This window comes from Lissotriton helveticus, chromosome 10 (genome assembly GCF_964261635.1).
Source record: "Lissotriton helveticus chromosome 10, aLisHel1.1, whole genome shotgun sequence".
Classification (NCBI taxonomy): Eukaryota; Metazoa; Chordata; class Amphibia; order Caudata; family Salamandridae; genus Lissotriton; species Lissotriton helveticus.
In genome coordinates, this window is record NC_136071.1 from 1,102,160,349 (window position 1) to 1,102,179,123 (window position 18,775).

General features: G+C 42.9%; 1 protein-coding gene across 1 annotated transcript in view; it reads left to right on the plus strand.

The window, feature by feature from the left end:
* ACAD11 (acyl-CoA dehydrogenase family member 11) overlaps positions 1-18,775 on the plus strand; it is a 377,035-nt gene that overhangs the window by 86,330 nt on the left and 271,930 nt on the right. The window contains exons 3-5 of the mRNA XM_078663849.1: positions 1,912-2,037; positions 4,231-4,392; positions 17,047-17,211. Coding sequence (XP_078519975.1) covers positions 1,912-2,037; positions 4,231-4,392; positions 17,047-17,211 — 453 coding nt within the window. The remainder of the gene's footprint in view (positions 1-1,911; positions 2,038-4,230; positions 4,393-17,046; positions 17,212-18,775) is intronic.

An 18,775-nucleotide genomic window follows, 5' to 3' on the forward strand; every position in this document is an offset into this window, starting at 1 on the left:
ATTACAGGTAGGCGATGGCCAGCAGAGTTAAAACAAGGTAAACAATTTAAACACAAAATAAAACAAATACCAAAAACGGGCTATTTAAAATGCTAAAAAGCAGCAGTCAATCAAAAGCGCGCTGAGAGTAAGAGCGCTGCTAGTGGTGCGCTGATGGTCAAGGGCGAGCTGACCTCAATTGCCTATTTTTATACCCTAGTCGCCTCCTAGAGAGAGGACTAGCGCGTCCAAGCTATTCCCCCAACCCAAGATGGCCGCCGTCAAAAAACGGGGACGAGGGACCCGCAAAGAGCGGTGGTTCCACCGATTAGAGTGCAAGTGAGGGGAAATTATTACAGGTAGGCGATGGCCAGCAGAGTTAAAACAAGGTAAACAATTTAAACACAAAATAAAACAAATACCAAAAACGGGCTATTTAAAATGCTAAAAAGCAGAAGTCAATCAAAAGCGCGCTGAGAGTAAGAGCGCTGCTAGTGGTGCGCTGATATACCTCAAACCTTTAATTCCATACCCCAAACCGTGTACCCTAAACCTGATAATGTTAATCCCTTTCGCACAGTTCCGTCGTCAATATATTTTGGTAACAAACATTTTTGTAAGTGTTTCATTTTTGAGGTGTTTATTCTTAGAACCAATAATTGAAAAGATTTGTTTTTAGAAATGTTAATTGTAAAGGTTTACGGATATTAGGATCCTTTTGTGGCCCACATGATGTTTGTCCCCTTCTGTCAACATCTTGTTAGCAATGGTCTCTTCAGATGTTGAGGCTTTCTTGTCACTGAAGTCATCTGAACCAGATTTACCTTAACATTTTCAAATCACTGAGGTCTAAAGCTTTGAACTCCTTTTGTAAATGAAGTGGCTCGATGTCAATGGTTGCTGCCACTGAAGTGTGGGAAGCTCCAGTCATGATATATTTGTCGACTTCAAGGTCCACCTGATGTCTTCTCAACAATAAGAACCACCACACATCAATAACCTCTTCATGCAGATGAACCATAGTGTTGACTCGTGCATTCTGATAGGATAAGGTCCATGGTAAGGCGAGGGGGCAGAAGGAGGGAGATCTCTGCTCCTTTGCTTTACTACCACATTCTAATCTGGGGAAGGAACCAGAAATACCTCCGTGCCATAGAACCAATGTCAGATCAGCAGTGGTCGTAGGTGTCTACATCTGGCCTCTGGCTAGACTGACATTCTTTAAAACAAAAAGAAAGATCGGAGCCAGCTGGCAACTATCTGTTGTCCCCTCTACATGCATGTCATCTTTGGTGGATACTGTAACAAGAAGGTCATTAAAATTCACACACAGATCATTTGCATTTTAAAAACCTCCTTAAATAATGCAAAGTGAAATAAGCAAATTGGCTCTGGACAAAATAATTCCGTAAAAAAAAAAAAACGGAAAATAGAAGGGTGAAAGGCCCATCATGTAGAATCCCTGCTCAAAGAGCTAAATCAATAACTGCTTAACCTGTCACCACACGTATTCTGGTATGAAGCAGTGGTCAATTATGTTACTGTGTCAAATTTAGATCCTGTAATGTTTCTATACTTTGTTAATGGCTTAGCATTCTTTTCATGCATTTTGTTTAAAGACAGACAATCATTATTAGGTAGACAATGCAACATTTATTTTTGAAAGAGAAGTTTGTCTTTGGAATTTCTTTTTGTCCAAGATCGTACACAAATGTAACAATGCCCCTGAATATCAATGAAGAGCCAACCATCTGCAGAGCATAGTTATCTAAAAAACGTCTGGTATCCCATAACACTTATGGTACCAACACCTGAGTCTGTTTGGTACCAGTAGCAGTATTGTAGCACAGTGCTGCTATGTAGCCTGGCACCACGGTCAAATGCATGAAGTATCTTTCTAACCAGAGGTATCTTTAACCTTCTTTCACATAGATTGACCGTGAGTATCGTGTCCAGAAAGCCTTGTCCTCCGTTGGATTTCCCGTACCCAGACCGCTTTTGTACTGTGAGGATAGTACAGTGATCGGAACAGAGTTCTACATAATGGAGCATGTTCAGGTATGTTGGTGTACGTGTGTGTATATACGTTTGATCAATAGCATTTTTTTTATCGTTTCAGTAAGTTACATGCATGTAACAGTATGCATACATGCATGCAAACATGCCTTCTCTGTACTTTATTTCTAACCTTGTAGCTAATTGTTACACCAAGTATAGCAAAAGGTTGTTTAGTGAAGCAACCTAATGGGTATTTAATAGTGAAAACTGATTTGGTGCAAAAGATCTGTATTACTATGTGTAGAAGGAGTATTTAACTTGCTCATCTATCCGGAGGGATGCGCAGTTTTGAATATTTTAGAAGTTCATTAAAAATGTGGATTAAATGCATGCAATGAAATTAAACAGAAGTAACGGGCAGAGTGTGGGGTAATGTTGACAAGATCTCGAGTTCCTTTCACTAAAAATTGAAAATAAGAACCTCAGGGTAAAGAAACGACATCACTCAGAGCTGAGTTGAGTTGATTAGACTCGTGCTGATTTAAAAGATGTGGTGCACCCATATATAGGATTGGATTGAGACTGTAATAAAACTCTTGCGCTCACCAAAATCTCCTGGAAGAGGAATTAAATATCACAGATCTGGAAATTGAAGCTCTTGCCACATCAGCTAAATCAGATTGGATTCAGATTTCACGTAATCCTCAGATCCGGACACGCACTTGTGCAAGGTCTAGTAAGGGATATATAGCCAGATTTATCAAGCCGAAATCGGCTCGCAAAGTGCCAGATTCTGAGAATCTGGCCCTTTGCGAGCGCTATTTTTGCATTTGGGATTCATCATCCCAAATGCAAAAATCTCATTTTTAGATATCGCTAAATTGCAAATTATTGCATTTAAGGAATCTCAATTAGAGATTCCTTAAATGCAATTCATGAACCATTTTAAAATTGTGAATTCGCAATCTGGGGCCGCTATTTACCACGAAGTCTAACTACGTGGTAAATAGCGAAAACTTCAGTGCATTTTTCTAAGTTATATGTTACACACACACATGTCCTTTGGGCCCATAGGAATGAATGGGAAAGCCATTCCTTATTTGCGATTAGCAATTACCGAATCGCAAATAAGGAAGCAGTAGAAATCGCAAAAAATATTGCGATTTCTACATGCATCCCGTTTTGCGAGTCTTTAATAGCTATTGCTTAAAAATCGCTATTAAGGACTCGCAAAAAAGGAATTTGATTAATCTGGGGGATAGTCTTGGGTGCCTATCTGCTTGATTCCCTAAAGGTCTGATCAGAGGGCTTTGTTAAAGGCTTCTCTAAATCAACCATGTGCAATCATAGAGTGGTAGGCCTTGAGAGAGAGTCTTCCATTGTAGTCTTGTGTACGACCCATGCCTGAGCTTGCCAAGCTTTCTTCCTACGTGAGTCCGTATTTGTTGGTGTGCTCTTTGAAGCACTGGTTTTGTTGGAAATAGTGCTTTATTGCCTACTTTGACTCGTCTTTTCCTCCTCTGCTAAACACAGATCCATGGAACTCTCTTTCAGGGACTGTGACTCATCAGTAGCTTAGATGTTTCCATTTATTAACCAGGCTCTGTCTCTTTAGTATAAATGCATATTACGCCTCATTACAAGAGGCCCAGAGTAATCCCTGTTATTACACAGCTCCTGAATTTCTGTGGCCTCCAATTGTTCAGAGGCTGGAAAGAACAGTATTTACAAGTTTGTGGGTAACAACATGCTGGTCAGACTTAACATGCTGATTTTCAGATATTTTCCCAGGTATTCAACCTGGAGACTTCACCTACCTTGAGCAGGTGAGCAGGTGAAGCCTCTGCGTGGAATACAGCCCATCAGCAGTGTTCCCTCTAAACCTGTGTTTCTGATGGACCCGGCAGCTGCAGTTACAGTGGCCACTGGAATTAATGGGCACTCATAATGAGGCCTAAGTTGAGTTAGAAATGTCTGATCTATATTCTGTCTCTAAGCCATCCATTGAAATAGATCTCTGTCTTGAATCATGATCTTTGGTGCAAATGCTGGACCTAGAAGACTACAGGTGGAAGAATGCAATGATAGGTTCCCAATTAACTGATGCCAATATAGGCATTTTGTTGCAAGTGCCAACATGTACAGAAAGATGGCGGGAACATCCCTTGCTCATGGGCATAGGCTGGGAGTGAAGTCAAAGAGGTGTTGGAGTGTGGGTAATCTTTTTTTCTTTAAAGGATGCCTTTTTTGCAGGGACGCGTCTTCAAAGATATCTCATTGCCTGGAGTCAGTCCAGCAGAGCGGTGTGCCATGTATGTTGCTATGACTGAAACCCTTGCACAGCTACATGCGTTGGATGTAAATGCACTGGACCTCAAAGGATTTGGCAGAGGAGAAGGATACTGCAGGAGACAGGTAACCCCCGAGGAAGGGGAACTGCAAATTTACCGACTGGTATTTATTGTGCTTTATGGCTAAAAACATTTATGATCATATGTGCTCATCAGATGAGACAATACTTGGTCCCTTTCTGTGTGTCCTTGAGCCTGTTTAGTAGCCTCTGTTTGTCTCATGCTTCAAAGTCTTGCCTACCTTCTTTTAATCATAAAGTGTTCCAAGAAATATTTTTTCATGCACAGATAAATGTTAGTTTTAGTATAAAGATACTATAAATATAATAATAATATATAAATTTGTCCAAAAATGGTAATTAACATTTTTTCATGGAATGTTAACAGAATTAATTCACCTATATACAGAAAAAAGTGTTCCAATTCATATGAAAGACCAGTGCTGCACTGCTCCAAGAACTATACGTGTTAGAAAAAGATTTGCATCTAATAAAATGAGTGGATACTCTGTACGTCACTCTAGTGTATTCTTCAACAATAATTGTGGCATCTCCATATAATACACGTAATCCTCAAATCCCAGGATACTAATCTGTCTTTAATTTCCTTACTACAGTTGACTTGTGATTTATAGAGTCCCTGTAATAAAATGACTTAGCTTCCAAACTGTAATAATTACAGTTAATCTGTTATGTTAAAATGCCTGCTGCCAAGAGACCAGGTGAAATGCACGTCATTGAGCCTCATTGTAGCTGCAGTTTAAACAACAAGAACGAAAACTGGCTTTGCCTTCTGTTTTTTTTTATTGTACATTGATCAGCAGAAAAAAGATTGTTGGCAACTTTTTTTTTGTTTTCTTGCTCGGAGTTTATTATAGGAAAGAAAGTGTTTGATTTGCCGCCTGAAGGGATGCATGTCATCCTTGCCCCCAGACACCCTTCCACCAAATGTATTTGTTGGGCACTGCGATACATTTTGGCCTGGTGTGTCATTTACAAGACTGACCCCTTACAAGCAAAGACATTGGATGTCCTTTGGTTGGTTTTTGCTCTGCAAGGACTTGCATTTGGCACTGTTTCGGGTTGTCTGCTCTGTCGGCATTTCAACATTTGCCAGACCAACCAATCTTGTTCAAAACACCTATTGAGGTGATATTTAATACAGATTCAACACACTTGTTCCCTTCCAGTTTGTGATGCTACAGTGGGACCTTAACGTGATCTGGACGTTTCTTATGCGTAAGCCTGCTGAGCTGATGCATAGCTGCTCACCAGTGTGGCCACCACAAACAAAGGGTGGTGGGAACGTGGAGTAAGCGCAGGAGGGGGGAAATCATACAGAGGGGGGTGTTAGGAATAATATGTTAAAAATAAAAGGAAAATACCTAAAGCCGCCGGCCACCTCCCGCGTCGTGCTGCCTGTCCTTTCCTGGTCCCAGCAGCCCCTGGGAGAGACTGTCATCCAATCCCCGTGCTGCAGCACAGGAATTGGCCTGAGCGGGCTGGAAGGGCTTTGCGCTCAAGCCAGGGAGTCAGTGAGGGTATCTACAGCCCAGCTTTTCGATGCTGCCGGGCTGGAGAAACCTAAGTGCGCACGTGTGTTTTGGTTGGCCTGAAAGAGTCGGCCAAAAACATATGCGTACTTCCATGCCCTGCCCACCCCTCCCTGCACAAGCTGGCTCAGAGCCGGCAAATGAAAAATAAAACGATGCTAGAACTTTATTTTATTTTTCATTTGCAGGCTCTAAGCCAGGCAGTGGGGCGCCGCTCCTCCGCCATTGCGGAGGAGCTGCTGCTGCTCATTGCATCTCCTGATCTCAACTAACAACTTCCTCATTGAAATTATGTAAGCTCATCACGTGAGTCCATTCCACCATAAGCAATCCATTAATTTACCAATGTTCTTTCGCCTGTCACTGTGACCTATCTGAGGTGCTGACATCAAGCACTTCACTATTTTTTATGGGGGAAAAGTCTTGAAGGTGGAAGCCCTTGGTGGTATGGTAATTGGCTTAAATACACTGCTTTTTAGAGGTTTTCCTCTCTTGGATCCTATTGACATTTCTAAATTAGGCAATATCTGGATTGGTGACCACATACGGCCATTTTCAAATTTAAAAGTGACGTACGACATACATAAGTCACAATTCTACTGATCTCTTCAACTGTGCCATACTTTTGATGTTCACATGAGCGACTTTGACACCCTTCTAGAGTTTAGTCCCTTTAAGGCAAAGATTAAATTTGAAACCCTGGATGGGAAGGGTATTTCCAAATTGTATCGCACACTAATAAATATTAAAATTGCAGCACAGATGGGCTCAAGAAACCGGTCCCTTAGAAGACACAGAAAGGGTAGAGGCGAAGATGACCCCTGGAGCATTAGCATTACCCATGAGATTTAAAATAATTCACTTGAAATACCTACACCAAGTTTATTATAGCCCAACCAGATTGAATAAAAGGGGGGTTGCAACCCTCACTCTCTCTAACGCAGAGCTTAGTTGGCTACCTTTATCACATGATCTGGGAATGCCCCTCTATATATGCTCTAATGTACACTTTTCCCTGCCCCAAATTGTGAGTTGACCTTTTGAACCCGACCCTAATATTGCACTCCCGGAACTAATGGATGAATAGGGAGGGTGATGGGCTATCAGGCAGCTGGTGGCCACAGGTTTTCTCATTGCCAAAAGTGACAATCCCCGGCACTGGCATTCAGACAAGGTTGTCTCACTAGTGGAATGGACAAGGAACATGGACTGGTGTGCCAAGGCAGAGGAGCATGTTTATAAATTAAGGGGGTGTCTACAGAAATATCAGAAAATATGGGAGTTATGGTAAACCATTCCCAAAACCTGGAGTCCAACTGAATAATTATCTAATACGACCTAGACAGTTCTATATGTGATATGTCCTATAATATTGCGACACCTGCTTATGCTGTGCGGTGTTTTAATCTATATGAAACGAACAAAAAAGGAAGTAAAATAAAACAAAAGATCTGCTGTTCGCTGGCCAAGAAACAGGCACTGGAAGGTCCCATTCCAACAGGGCTAAGGCTGCAAGCACTACGATGGCAACCAGAGTGCATGTTTTTGACATCGGTAACGTGATGTGGGCATCTGTACATAAGTTCAAAAAGCACTACAGCATGGGCCCCTGTTAGACCAGCACCTTTGGCGTGGGTCTCCCTTTCATTTTTTCACTGTGGCCTCTTGTGTTTTTGCTATGTTTTTGCTGGTCTAGATGCTTGGGGCACTTTGCTACTGCTGTTCAGTGCCAAAATGCAAGTGCTCCCTATTGTAAAGTGTTGTATTGGATTAGACACTCCATAATTGGCTTTACTTGTCAGACTGTAGTATAGTGCGCCATGTGTGCCCAGGGCCTGTAAATCAAATGCTGCTGGTGGGCTTGCAGCACTAGTTGTGCCACCCACAGAAGCAGCTTGTAAAATATGGCTCAGGGCTGCCATTGTAGAGCCTATGGGCAGTCTGGGGCTGACATGTCGACTTGGCAAGCACACTCACTTGCCAGTCCCTAAACCTTCCCTTTTCTACATATTAGTCACCCCTAAGGTAGGCCCAAGGGCAGGGTGCATTGTATGAAAAAGGTGATGTGTGTGGCATATCCTGATAGTGAATTACAGCAAATTTTGTTTTTCACTATTGTAACGCTATCTGTTCCCACAGGCCAGAATGGGCAGTTTGATATAACATCTTATAATCCTAACTGATCCTAGGAACAAGATCGGAAAATAAAGTTTAGTATGCCTCAACTCAGAATGTTAAAATACATATTTTAGTGTGAGTGATTTTTACATTCCGTGTTTGAAAATACCACTTTTAGAAATTAGGTATTTTCTTGCCTAACCATCCCGCATGCCTCTGCTAGGTTTTTGTATTCCATGTCTGGTTTGTGAGTGACAGGGGGCTGGAGAGGGCCTTGGCTCCAGCAGTCTGATGGGCCAGGGCTAGGGCTGGGTTGAATAGGCTCTGCATTGAATATAGAGTAGGGGAGCATATTTCCTTTCACTGACCTGAGCCTTCATAGAATAGAGAGTAGCGGGAGGAGTTTTCCTTTCAGCTACCTGGGCCAGGTCTGCTTTTAACAATGCTGTCTCCACCTCCTACCAGGAAGCTGTACCAGGGAGGACAGAACTGGTTTTGGCTGGGCACAGACACCCTCTGCCTTCAGAGGACAAAGTGTTTTGCAGTATAAATATTGGGGCCCAGACCCCATAACTTTAGATCACTTCTGGGAATCAAGACAAACCTTTGCCAAGGAGAAGAATCGGAGAGGCTGAAGGAAGATTACTGCCCCTGTGCTGTTTGCTGTTGGGGTTGGCCTGCAGTGGTTACTTTATTGCCAAGGAAAGGAGAAAATGACTTTATTGTGCGTACTTTATCATTTTTAGAAAGATCTCCAAAGGCTTGTAACGGAGCTTGCCTCCTGTTCTGAAGTCTCGGGGACACAAAGACTTCACCACCAGCTCTCCTTGCTGGGAATTTTACCTGCAGTGAGGTGCCTGCTGTTGTTTTGGGCCCTCTGAAGACTGCGGGTCACTGGGAGCTGGAAGCACGACGCAATGAGGAAGAAGCGTGTCGCCGCCACAGCAGTTGCTGTCGCATCGCCAAAGAAGCGCGTCGCCACCACAGAGGCTGCCGTCGCATCACCGGAGAAGCATGTCGCAGGGCCTGTCACGGCTCAAGAGTCTACAGACTCGCTGGACATGCACGCATCGCATCCACATTGTCGCATCGCATCAAAGGCGCCATTTTGTCGCATTGCACCGGATCGTCGCATCGCATTGAGGTGCCATCTTGTCGCATGTAACCGGAATGCAGTAAGAAACCGACGCATTACCTCCTCTCCGGTAAGGAACTGACGCATCACCTCCCCTGCGCTGCAGTAAGGAACCACTATATAACAATATAGGGTGTGGCTCTAAATCAGTAAGGTTTAGCCCTTTTAACCAAGAAAACAAACCAAATGCCAGTACTGATAAACAATTCTCAACACTTCAAACACTGGAGCAAGATCAGTGAATCAATAGCTTTTATTTCCATAGAACCTGTTCTTTTTAATTCATTATTTGAAAAAAGACACAATAGTACTTAATAAACACCAGACAATATATATGAAATTTCCACGACAAAAACTATATACAAAACAAGGAAAAATTTGCACAAAGTCTCACTTCATTACACTCACAATCAAACTCATTCATTCATGTCAAACTCTTCATTCATCCTACACACTCAACCTACACACAACAATGTATCCATCCCTAGGGCCACTGAATCCAATCTCACAATTAGTGATGGGCCCCAACAAAGAAACCAAACAAAGCAATGGTTGATGCACCCGGTTTCCTCATCAAATATTCAAATTTTATGTAACAATTTCTGAACGTGCACAACATAACCAAAAGGATTTAACAAACAATTGCTTGGTGGAAAAACAAGGGTCTACCCGTTCCGGACCCCCATATTTCCGGGGTTCTCATCAGGACCAAAAGACACTGTAGGAGAAAAGAAAGAATAAGAAAAAATTGTATTTTTTTTCAAAATTCTGATTGACCAGCACTACCAGCGTCATTTACCACCTCCAGCCAACTCTTACCGATTCTACTGTCACCAGAAGGTCGATATTTCAACAATTAGGTAACGCGCAATCCGCTAACGCATGACGATTTCTTCTTCGTTAGTGCCAACAAGTTGTGACTAAAATCAGCGGTGAGATTGATCGTGGCCGCAATTCACACAGCGTCCTACGGCGCCCAAGGTATGTGGAACTTTACATGAAAAAGGAAAGGGGAGACATTAAGAAAACATGACAATTACAGCTAATTGCGCTATCTTGTTCACAATGCGGGACGCCGCAGTAATCCTTCAACATTCTAAGGGAATCGATTCCCAGCAGAGGCTGCATCTACACCACGATATTGGATGTATTAAGTATTATGTGGAGTGGTGTGGTGTGGCTCACTGGTTAGAAGCGGCAGACCCGTAAGCAGAGAACGGCCCGGGACCAGGGTTCAACCAGGGTTCAATTCCCGACGCGGCAGGGTCGTGGACCAGGGTCAAAACGGACTCGATAATTCTCGCCTCGGTGCCTACTCTTACCAGGGAACACACTCGGTAACTCTGGGCATTAAGCTTGCCTCATCGCTACAACGGCCCCCCACAGACGCCGGGGATGCCTGGTTTCACCTTGGAGATACCCAGAAAGGGACCATCTCACAGGGAAAACCAGGACGGGTTCCCCAGCGGTCTTCAGCGCCAGGATACGCCATGGAGTCGCAGTGCGCTTTACAAGTACACCCACATTTACATTTTACATTTTGTTGGGGTTCGGGATCGGAAGGGACTGTAGGGAGAGAGTCAGACACCTGAAGTAAAGATTTTAACGAAGGTTTTATTTTTAAGTAAGCCTTTCTTCTTCGGCTAGAGAGTCTCAACCGGGCAAACTCGTCCGGTTCCGTCTTGACACCTCTGGGGAAGATGGGACGGTCCAGGGTGCTTCTTCCACGCCGGGTATAGGTTCCCGCCAGACCGGTGCTTCCGTGGACGTCGTCGGGGTCAGGAGGCACCTCCCAGGTCAGGGCCGAATCCGGAAAACAAAACAAAGAAGGGAGGAACGATTACTCTACTGTTCCGCTTTACAGTGTGTTGGGGCCAGGGAAGTGAAGGTAACCAGGTGCTCTTGTGCTTTTCCCAGACGGCCGGTTCAGTGCTCTCTGTGCTCGTGAGGGAAGGGGGTATGGAGACTGTACACTATTCACACTGGTCAATCACACGGTCGATTGGTTGCTACGTGTTATCCAGCCCGCCACTCTGCCCCGTACCTATGTGAGCCACGCTCCTCTCGCGGGAACGTGGCTGGGCGGATCGCCTGTCCGTTGGCCTCCTGGCTTGCAGTCCACAGCTGGGCTCGTCAGGAACTCTTCTCCGCCGTACTCCGTCTCTGCACTCCAGTCTCTCGCGCTTCCTCCTCCTCCTGCTCCGGAACTGCTGTTTGTCGCCTTCCGGGTCGGGCTACCTTTTGGCGTCGTCACGAACCAGGTGGGCGGGGTTTCGTCATCCTCGTCGGGTAATTTAAAGGGTCCGTGTGCCTCTTTGTCCATGTTCTCCCAACGTGTGCTACTGTCCGTCTGAGACCACTCCTCCGGCCAGGTGGATGAAGGCTGTGAGTCGGAAACAGACAGGGGTGAACAGGGGGGAACAGCTGACCACCAGTCAACGTCAGCATCCTTGACAACGCTGGGGCGTACCACCCCGTGACACATTTATATTTACATTTACATTTATGTAAGTGCGAGCTGCTCTCAGTGACAGTTGATAAAACTAGTGTTGACTTGAATCAGTGACAGGACTATTTGTTTGTGTTTCTTCTTTCTCCTCCTTTTCTCCTACAGTTGTACCAAAGCGTTCATCATTGTTGAAATCTCGACCTTCTGGCAACAGTAGAATCGGTAAGAGGTGGCTGGATGTGGTAAATGACGCTGGTAGTTCTGGTCAATCATAATTTTAAAAACAAATACAAATTTTTCTTTTTTTCTTTCTTTTCTCCTACAGTGTCTTTTGGTCCTGATGAGAACCCCAGAAATATGGGGGTTCGAAACACGTAGACCCTTGTTTTTCCACCAAACAATTGTTTGTTAAATCCTTTTGGTTGTGTTGTGCACGTTCAGAACATTGTTTCATAAAATTGTGAATATTTGATGAGGAAGCAGAGTGCACAACTTACTAAGGCATCAACCATTGCTTTGTTTGGTTTCTTTGTTTGGGCCCATCACTGATTGTGAGATTGGATTCAGTGGCCCTAGGGACAGATACATTGTTGTGTGTAGGTTGAGTGTGTAGGATGAATGAAGAGTTTGCCATGAATGAATGAGTTTGATTGTGAGTGTAATGAAGTGAGACTTTGTGCAAATTTTTGCTTGTTTTGTACATAGTTTTTGTAGTGGAAATTTCATATAAATTGTCGGGTGTTTATTAGGTACTATTGTGTCTTTTTGCAAATAATGAATTAAAAAGAACAGGTGCTATGGAAATAAAAGCTATTGATTAGCTCATGGTTGCATTGATTCATTGATCTTGCGACAGTGTTTGAAGTGTTGAAAATTGTGTATCAGTACTGGCATTTGGTTTGTTTTTTTGGCAGTAAGGAACCGACACATCACCTTCCCTGCAACCGTTTTGTTTGTTTTGCGTGACGCATCCAAGGTGCGTTGAGAGTAAAGTGTCGCTTTTGCCATCTACATTGAACTAATCTTTTTCTACCATCTGAAATTCATATTTTTATTACTGTATTGTGGTTTTTTGTCGTTTGGTCTTGTGTTAAGATTACTTATTTTTCTAAAGTGGTGTGGTGTCCATTTGTAGTGTTTTCACTGTATTACTGTATGTGTTCACAAATGCTTTCTACACTGCCTCTGAGATAACCCTGTCTGCTCGTGCCAAGCTACCATGGGGGTGAACAGGGGTTATTTTAGAAGTTTAACCCCTTACCCTGACTAGAAGCAAGGTCCCTATTTGGACAAATGAACCTACCTCTGCCAACTAGAGATCCCCATTTCTAACATTGGTGGTCAGCGGTGAGGATTTGGACTTGCATTTGTGACTCATACACAGTGATTCGTGTACACTACTAGTGAGTGCAGACCATTGGCTCTTCTCTTGATTAAACTTTAAATAGCAGCTAATGGATACTCTCAAGTATATAATTATTAGTGGTCTAATCCAGTAAGCTAAGGACCCAAGCCTTACTTAGGTTACAAGTCTTTCTTAGAAAGACGCATGTAAAGGCCAATAGCGGGTGATGAAAAAAAAGCACACGCACGAGTGTGTGTTCCGAGTTTAAAGCCCTTACTAAAAGCCTCGCAGAGTAGCGCATGCGAGACCTAAAAAGCTAGAACCAATAGGAACGTCGAAATACTAAAGTGACAAGCACACAGACAAATAGGCGGGATGTAAGCACCTTTAAGATAAATTGAATACAATAGGTTCCATAAGCACAGCAAAACCTAAAAAGGATCTTCACCCTCGAATATGTGTTATTTAATTTTTAACACACATGTGAAAAAGGAAGACCTGGGTTTAAATGCAAGATGTGTAACTCAGGAAATAACTCCGGAATTAAAGCAAAACTATTTTAAAAAATGCCATTTAGCGTGGAAACACCTCACACTTCTTTTTAGATTTTATTGCTGTGTTTGGACTCTGAACACTGGGGTACTGCCATCCAGCGCCCAGTGTATGTTCGTTGGGCCTGTAAGTTAAATGTAACTAGTGGACTACAGCACATACTGTGCTTCCTCTAAAGTCGAAAGTGAAATCATGATTCTCGGCCTGCCACTGCAGCCTAGCTGGGTAGTTTAAAAACTGCCATTTCGTTCAATCATGCTCTCCCTTTTGACAGGTCTAAATCTTCCTTTTTAAGTCAATAAATCACCCCAAAGATACGCTTTAAATGCCCATAGGGAAGGGTGCATGTTATGAAAAAGCTGGACATGGGTATTATATGTTTTTCCTATCCTGGCAGTGAAAATTCTCCAAAGACGTTTTTTCACTACTAAATGGATTGCTCTCCTATTGATTGACGCCAGGTTGCACAATAATTCTTCTGAGTGCTAACTTCAGTTTGAGAATAGCTAGAAAAATACTTAAACCACTGACAAATCATATCCATTTTAATGTCAAAGTCAGATTTTATATAACTTCAGGAAAAGGTTACCTTAGAAAGCTACCTTGCTCCTGCTTAAATCTTCTAGTAGCCTTTCTGATTTAATCTGCAGCGGTTTCTAGACAGCCTGACTGCCCCTGCCAGGTGTGAATGGCTCCAAGGTAAGGGAACAAAAAGCCCTTTGGTTGGAGGAGGTCTGACAGGATGGCCTGAAGGGTGTGTCCACCAACTTCACAAGCTTCAAAGAAGTATCCCCGGTCACATGCAGATGTAACTCACCTGCCCCTTCCATTGTCCAGGTAGTCAGAATGGCATAAATGGCTGGGGGAGGACCTGTTTGCGAATTAATTTGCAGGGGGGATTTCTCATTTCCCTAGAAAAACCTTAGGGGTGTGCCCAAAGCTCTGGCAAGGGAAAGAAAGGTTCTGGCATGTTGGATGGGGCAGAGCAGTGGACTGTGCAATTGTTTAGAGCCAGCCCCGAAGAAATTATGATTAAATAGGTAGGTTTGCCCCTGGTAATTGTTTCCTCTTTGGCCAGGGATTCTCCCCCATACACAAGCTAATGCCATGCATAAATCCCCCCCAACACCCCCCCCCCCCGAAAACTTCATCGTAACACATCTGGTCCTGTGGAAGACAGAAGAAGGACTGCACCTGCTGTTTAATATATGGAGAGAAACCCTAAGGCCTGGACCTTCTACCACTTGTAACCAGGACAAAAGAACAGACTTGAAGTGCTAAGTGGCTAGTCTCCTGTAAGCACCAGGAACAAAAAAGCTGCAAAAAGTTTAAATCTCAACTGATCCCAGGTCATCAGTTCTGACTGGATTTGCCAAGCACCCTGTTGGTGGTTTCTGGAAGATTGAGTCCTAACCCCCAAGCGGAGGCCAAAAGATCGCGGACCCTTGGCTGGTGTTAGGGTGTACTCTGTCCCCTTCATCTCTGCAAGACTGGACATTCAAAAACTTTTTCTGAACTTATTACCAAATGAAACAGAAACTACAGTGGGATCATGCCTGTCACACCGCGAGTCAGAATTAACGTGTCATTTTTCCCAGCTGAAAGGATCTCGACTTAAGACCAGTTTTTAAGGCTGAATATAGAGGACAATCACAAGGACCAACAAAGACCAGCACCCAGTCAACGATGAAGCCTTCCTTGGCCTGGACTTCGGACTTTGCCCACTTGAGCTTTCCCGCGGCCAACATTGAGAGCCTCAAATTTCCTGCAGAAGCTGAGGCGCTCACCATCAACCCACACTTCAGTTGTCTGCCGTCGATGAGCCACTCGTCCGATCCAACCTGCAGCCCGACCCGCGGACCACCTCGTCGACGAGGACTTTTCTCAGGAAAAAATACTAAGTAAGAAAGTAAACTTTCCACCATAATGTATCTGGGCCCTGTATCCAACCTCTGTTTCATTGTGGTCATCCTTAAGCTATGACTTTCACGCGGTACAATGCAAGCATATACTTGTGGTTACTGCTTTGTTCTTTTTGGCTCTAGAATTATTTGAAACTTTTAAAAGCCGTATCTCTGGTTCCCTTCAGCAGACTTTTGTCATTTTGGTGTCTATCAGCTCATTAACATATTCTCTACTTCTATGAACTGGAGTGGGATTTTTATTGTGTTGTGTTTTCTACATTTAAACTGTGTTGATACTGATAAATGTTTACACATTTCTCTTAAGTTAAGTCTGTCTGCTACCTGCGACAGCTACCATGGGTTGAGCTCAGGTTTAAATTATTGAAACTTAAATGGACTTAATGAAGGGTAGTGCCAATATTACTTGAAGAAGGACTACCGTCCACTTCAACTAATATTCCATTTAATTTTCCCACAAAAACCAACTCCATAAAATCGCCTCTTTAGTCAAACCAAGGCAAAACGTTTTCTGTTGCTGCGCCTTTATGGATGAGTTGGGAGGCGTGGGTAGCAACACTGAGATCATGAGGGATGAGGATGTTATGGGTACCAAGAAAGCACATGTGCTCCCATGCAATGCTCAAAGAAAAAGAAAAAAGTACTTGATGTTACCAGTGAAAGAATACAAGTCATTCAACCAAAAGGATGGTAAAAAAAGTTGTACTTCAGTGGAGGGACATCAAAAAGAGAAAGGAAAGCCATTGAATAAAAAGCAAGGAAAGACTTGACAAAAAAAACAATGAGACGCAACTGACTGACTAAAAGTCCACTCTGTCTATTGTTATTATGAACAATTGGTCTTTGATTAAACAATTAAAAGCTATCTGTTGGTGAAACCTAAAAATGTACCTGTCTCCTGCCTTGTTTATCTATTTTTCTGCCTGAATACTATTTCAGTGCCTGAAATCCTGCCACCCGCGTTGGCCATCCGCTCCCTCCCCGTGCAAGTGCATGCTCTTCACAGTCAGCCTTTTTATAGGGAGAGCAAGTGCTGACTGTTGCTCTCAATGAGCTGTGTCAGCATAGATTCAAGTGTTCTGTCACTGGTGGGTCTATGATGACCCATAGCTGACAGGATAAGTAATAATCCACTGTGCAAGAACCATCTTCATTCCTCCACCTCTCTTGGGTCTCCCTTGCAGAGTTGCACATCGTGGGCACATCATTCACATCATATACTACCTTACACAGAAATATCTTTCATTTTTTAATTCCTTCGATCCCCATCACTGATGGATGCTGTAGCAATTCTTCTATGTCCTTCAAAGCACCAGAGGACTTCAGTTGAAGAATTCCCGGTGTTGTGTGCACAGATATTTTAATACAGATATTTTCATAATCCACAATTAATTTTCTAAACCTTAGTAACACAGGATTTTCATATTGAGCACGCATGAAATGTTGAGCGAGAATTTAAATAAGGAATACCTCATATTGATATCTAATGTTCTAATTCATAATCATATTGATATGTTGATTTTAGCCATGCTTTACAGTTGGGTATATTGGCTATGTTTTGTGTTATATTGTAGGGTACACTATAATTTGTACAGTGCTCCATACCCGTGACTGATGATCTTGTTTTTCGTTCCTGATATTTTAGGTGTTAACGTGGAAAGCACAGTATGAAAGGGCTCGACATAAGGATATCCCTGCTATGAATGACCTGTCTGAATGGTTAATTAACAATGTGCCAGCCAGAGATGATGAACAAAAACTGGTTCATGGCGACTTGAGGATAGACAATATCCTTTTTCATCCAAAGGAGGTGGGTGCTACAGCAGATAATGCTACAGCCTATAATATGGATTCTTTTGTAAACAAAAGTTTAAGATTTCAGTCTAAGTTAAAGTTACTATGGGTTTTTCATAATAAGTCTCAAAAGTACAGTAATGCATAAAATAGATCACACCTTTACAAAAGGGATACCCCACCAAAAGCTTTATTTTTCAAAAACATACATATTTTTCCCTAGTGTACCATAGCACTGTATACATTGACTAGTCTGAATATGTATTCTTTCCATATTCAGTTGGTGGTATGCACATGCGTAGTGTGCTCTTTTTCCTGATCCGATGTGGCTTTCTGTGTAGAGTGATGACTGTGGGCTTATATGTATTCTTTTTTATGAATGAACATTTGTAGGTAGGAATCTAAATTTGGTATTCTGAGAGTGCTAGCGTTCCTTCACCTCAAGAAATAGACATATGTGCGTTCATTTGCCAGAATGTCCATTGGCGTGAGCAAATGTACATTAGCTCATTATTAGTGCTACTCAGCAAATCATGTCTGTCCACAAGAGCTACTCAACGTTGATGATGCCACAAGCAGCCATACACGTTAAACCAAAGGTGAAGGCAATTCTTAGGAGGGGTAGGCGTACAGCTCCACAAGTTCTTGTTTGGTGGTGGGTAATGGCTCGTCACAATTTCAAGGAATTGCCACTTTAACCATCATGTCTCCAATGAAAAGTATATATGCTCAGTGTGCGTTCGTCTCTACTCTAAATTGGTAAGCTTCTAAGTGGAACATCTCCGGAAGTACCAAATTCAAGATGGCAGACTATAATGCTTCATGGATCAAGGTCAGCCCTGGCAGAGAAGAAAAGGGACAAGTGAAGGAGCGGTTTTCTTTGAAACATCTGTTCTGGATTAGAGTTGTTTGTACCATGGTGGCTTCACAAACGTCACCAAAGCTCCCCAAGAGACATGGAGCAGAACCTGAATGATCTTGATAAATCCTTTAAAATACTGTAGCACAAGGTTGCTGCAGGATAAACCAATGGCCATCTCCAAAGTAAGCACCGTTTGATAATCAGTCGGCTAGATGTTACCTCATTCAGGAACTTGCTTTTTAAGGCCACCAATGATTGGCTGCAGTAACCTGAGTAATGTGATAGCCAGATTTGAAGGTTATGAAGCGGTTGCATTGATCTTTGATCCAAGTGGGTGTTGATGTTGCACCGACTGGAGCCCAATTACCCTTTCCACCTGTGCCTATGAGAAATTGAGGAGAAACAAACAGGACTGTTTGTTACACTTCATGAATTGTCACCACTTCTACAGGTCTTTTAAACTAAAGTGCTGTATATTATGATGATTCTTGAAGGAAGAGCATCCTTGTGCTACACACTTTATAGGTGCCAGCAACAATATTTTGGGGCATTTTCATCAGTTTGTAACTCCTGCTCAAAATGTATGTATGCTGCTATTAACTATAGTTCAGTAGGAGTTCATGGAAAGTAGCCAGTGACCTAGAGACATGTTGAGTTACATATGACATCATTTTAAACCAGCTAGCTTTAAAAGGAAGTTGGAATGACAAGGGGCAGG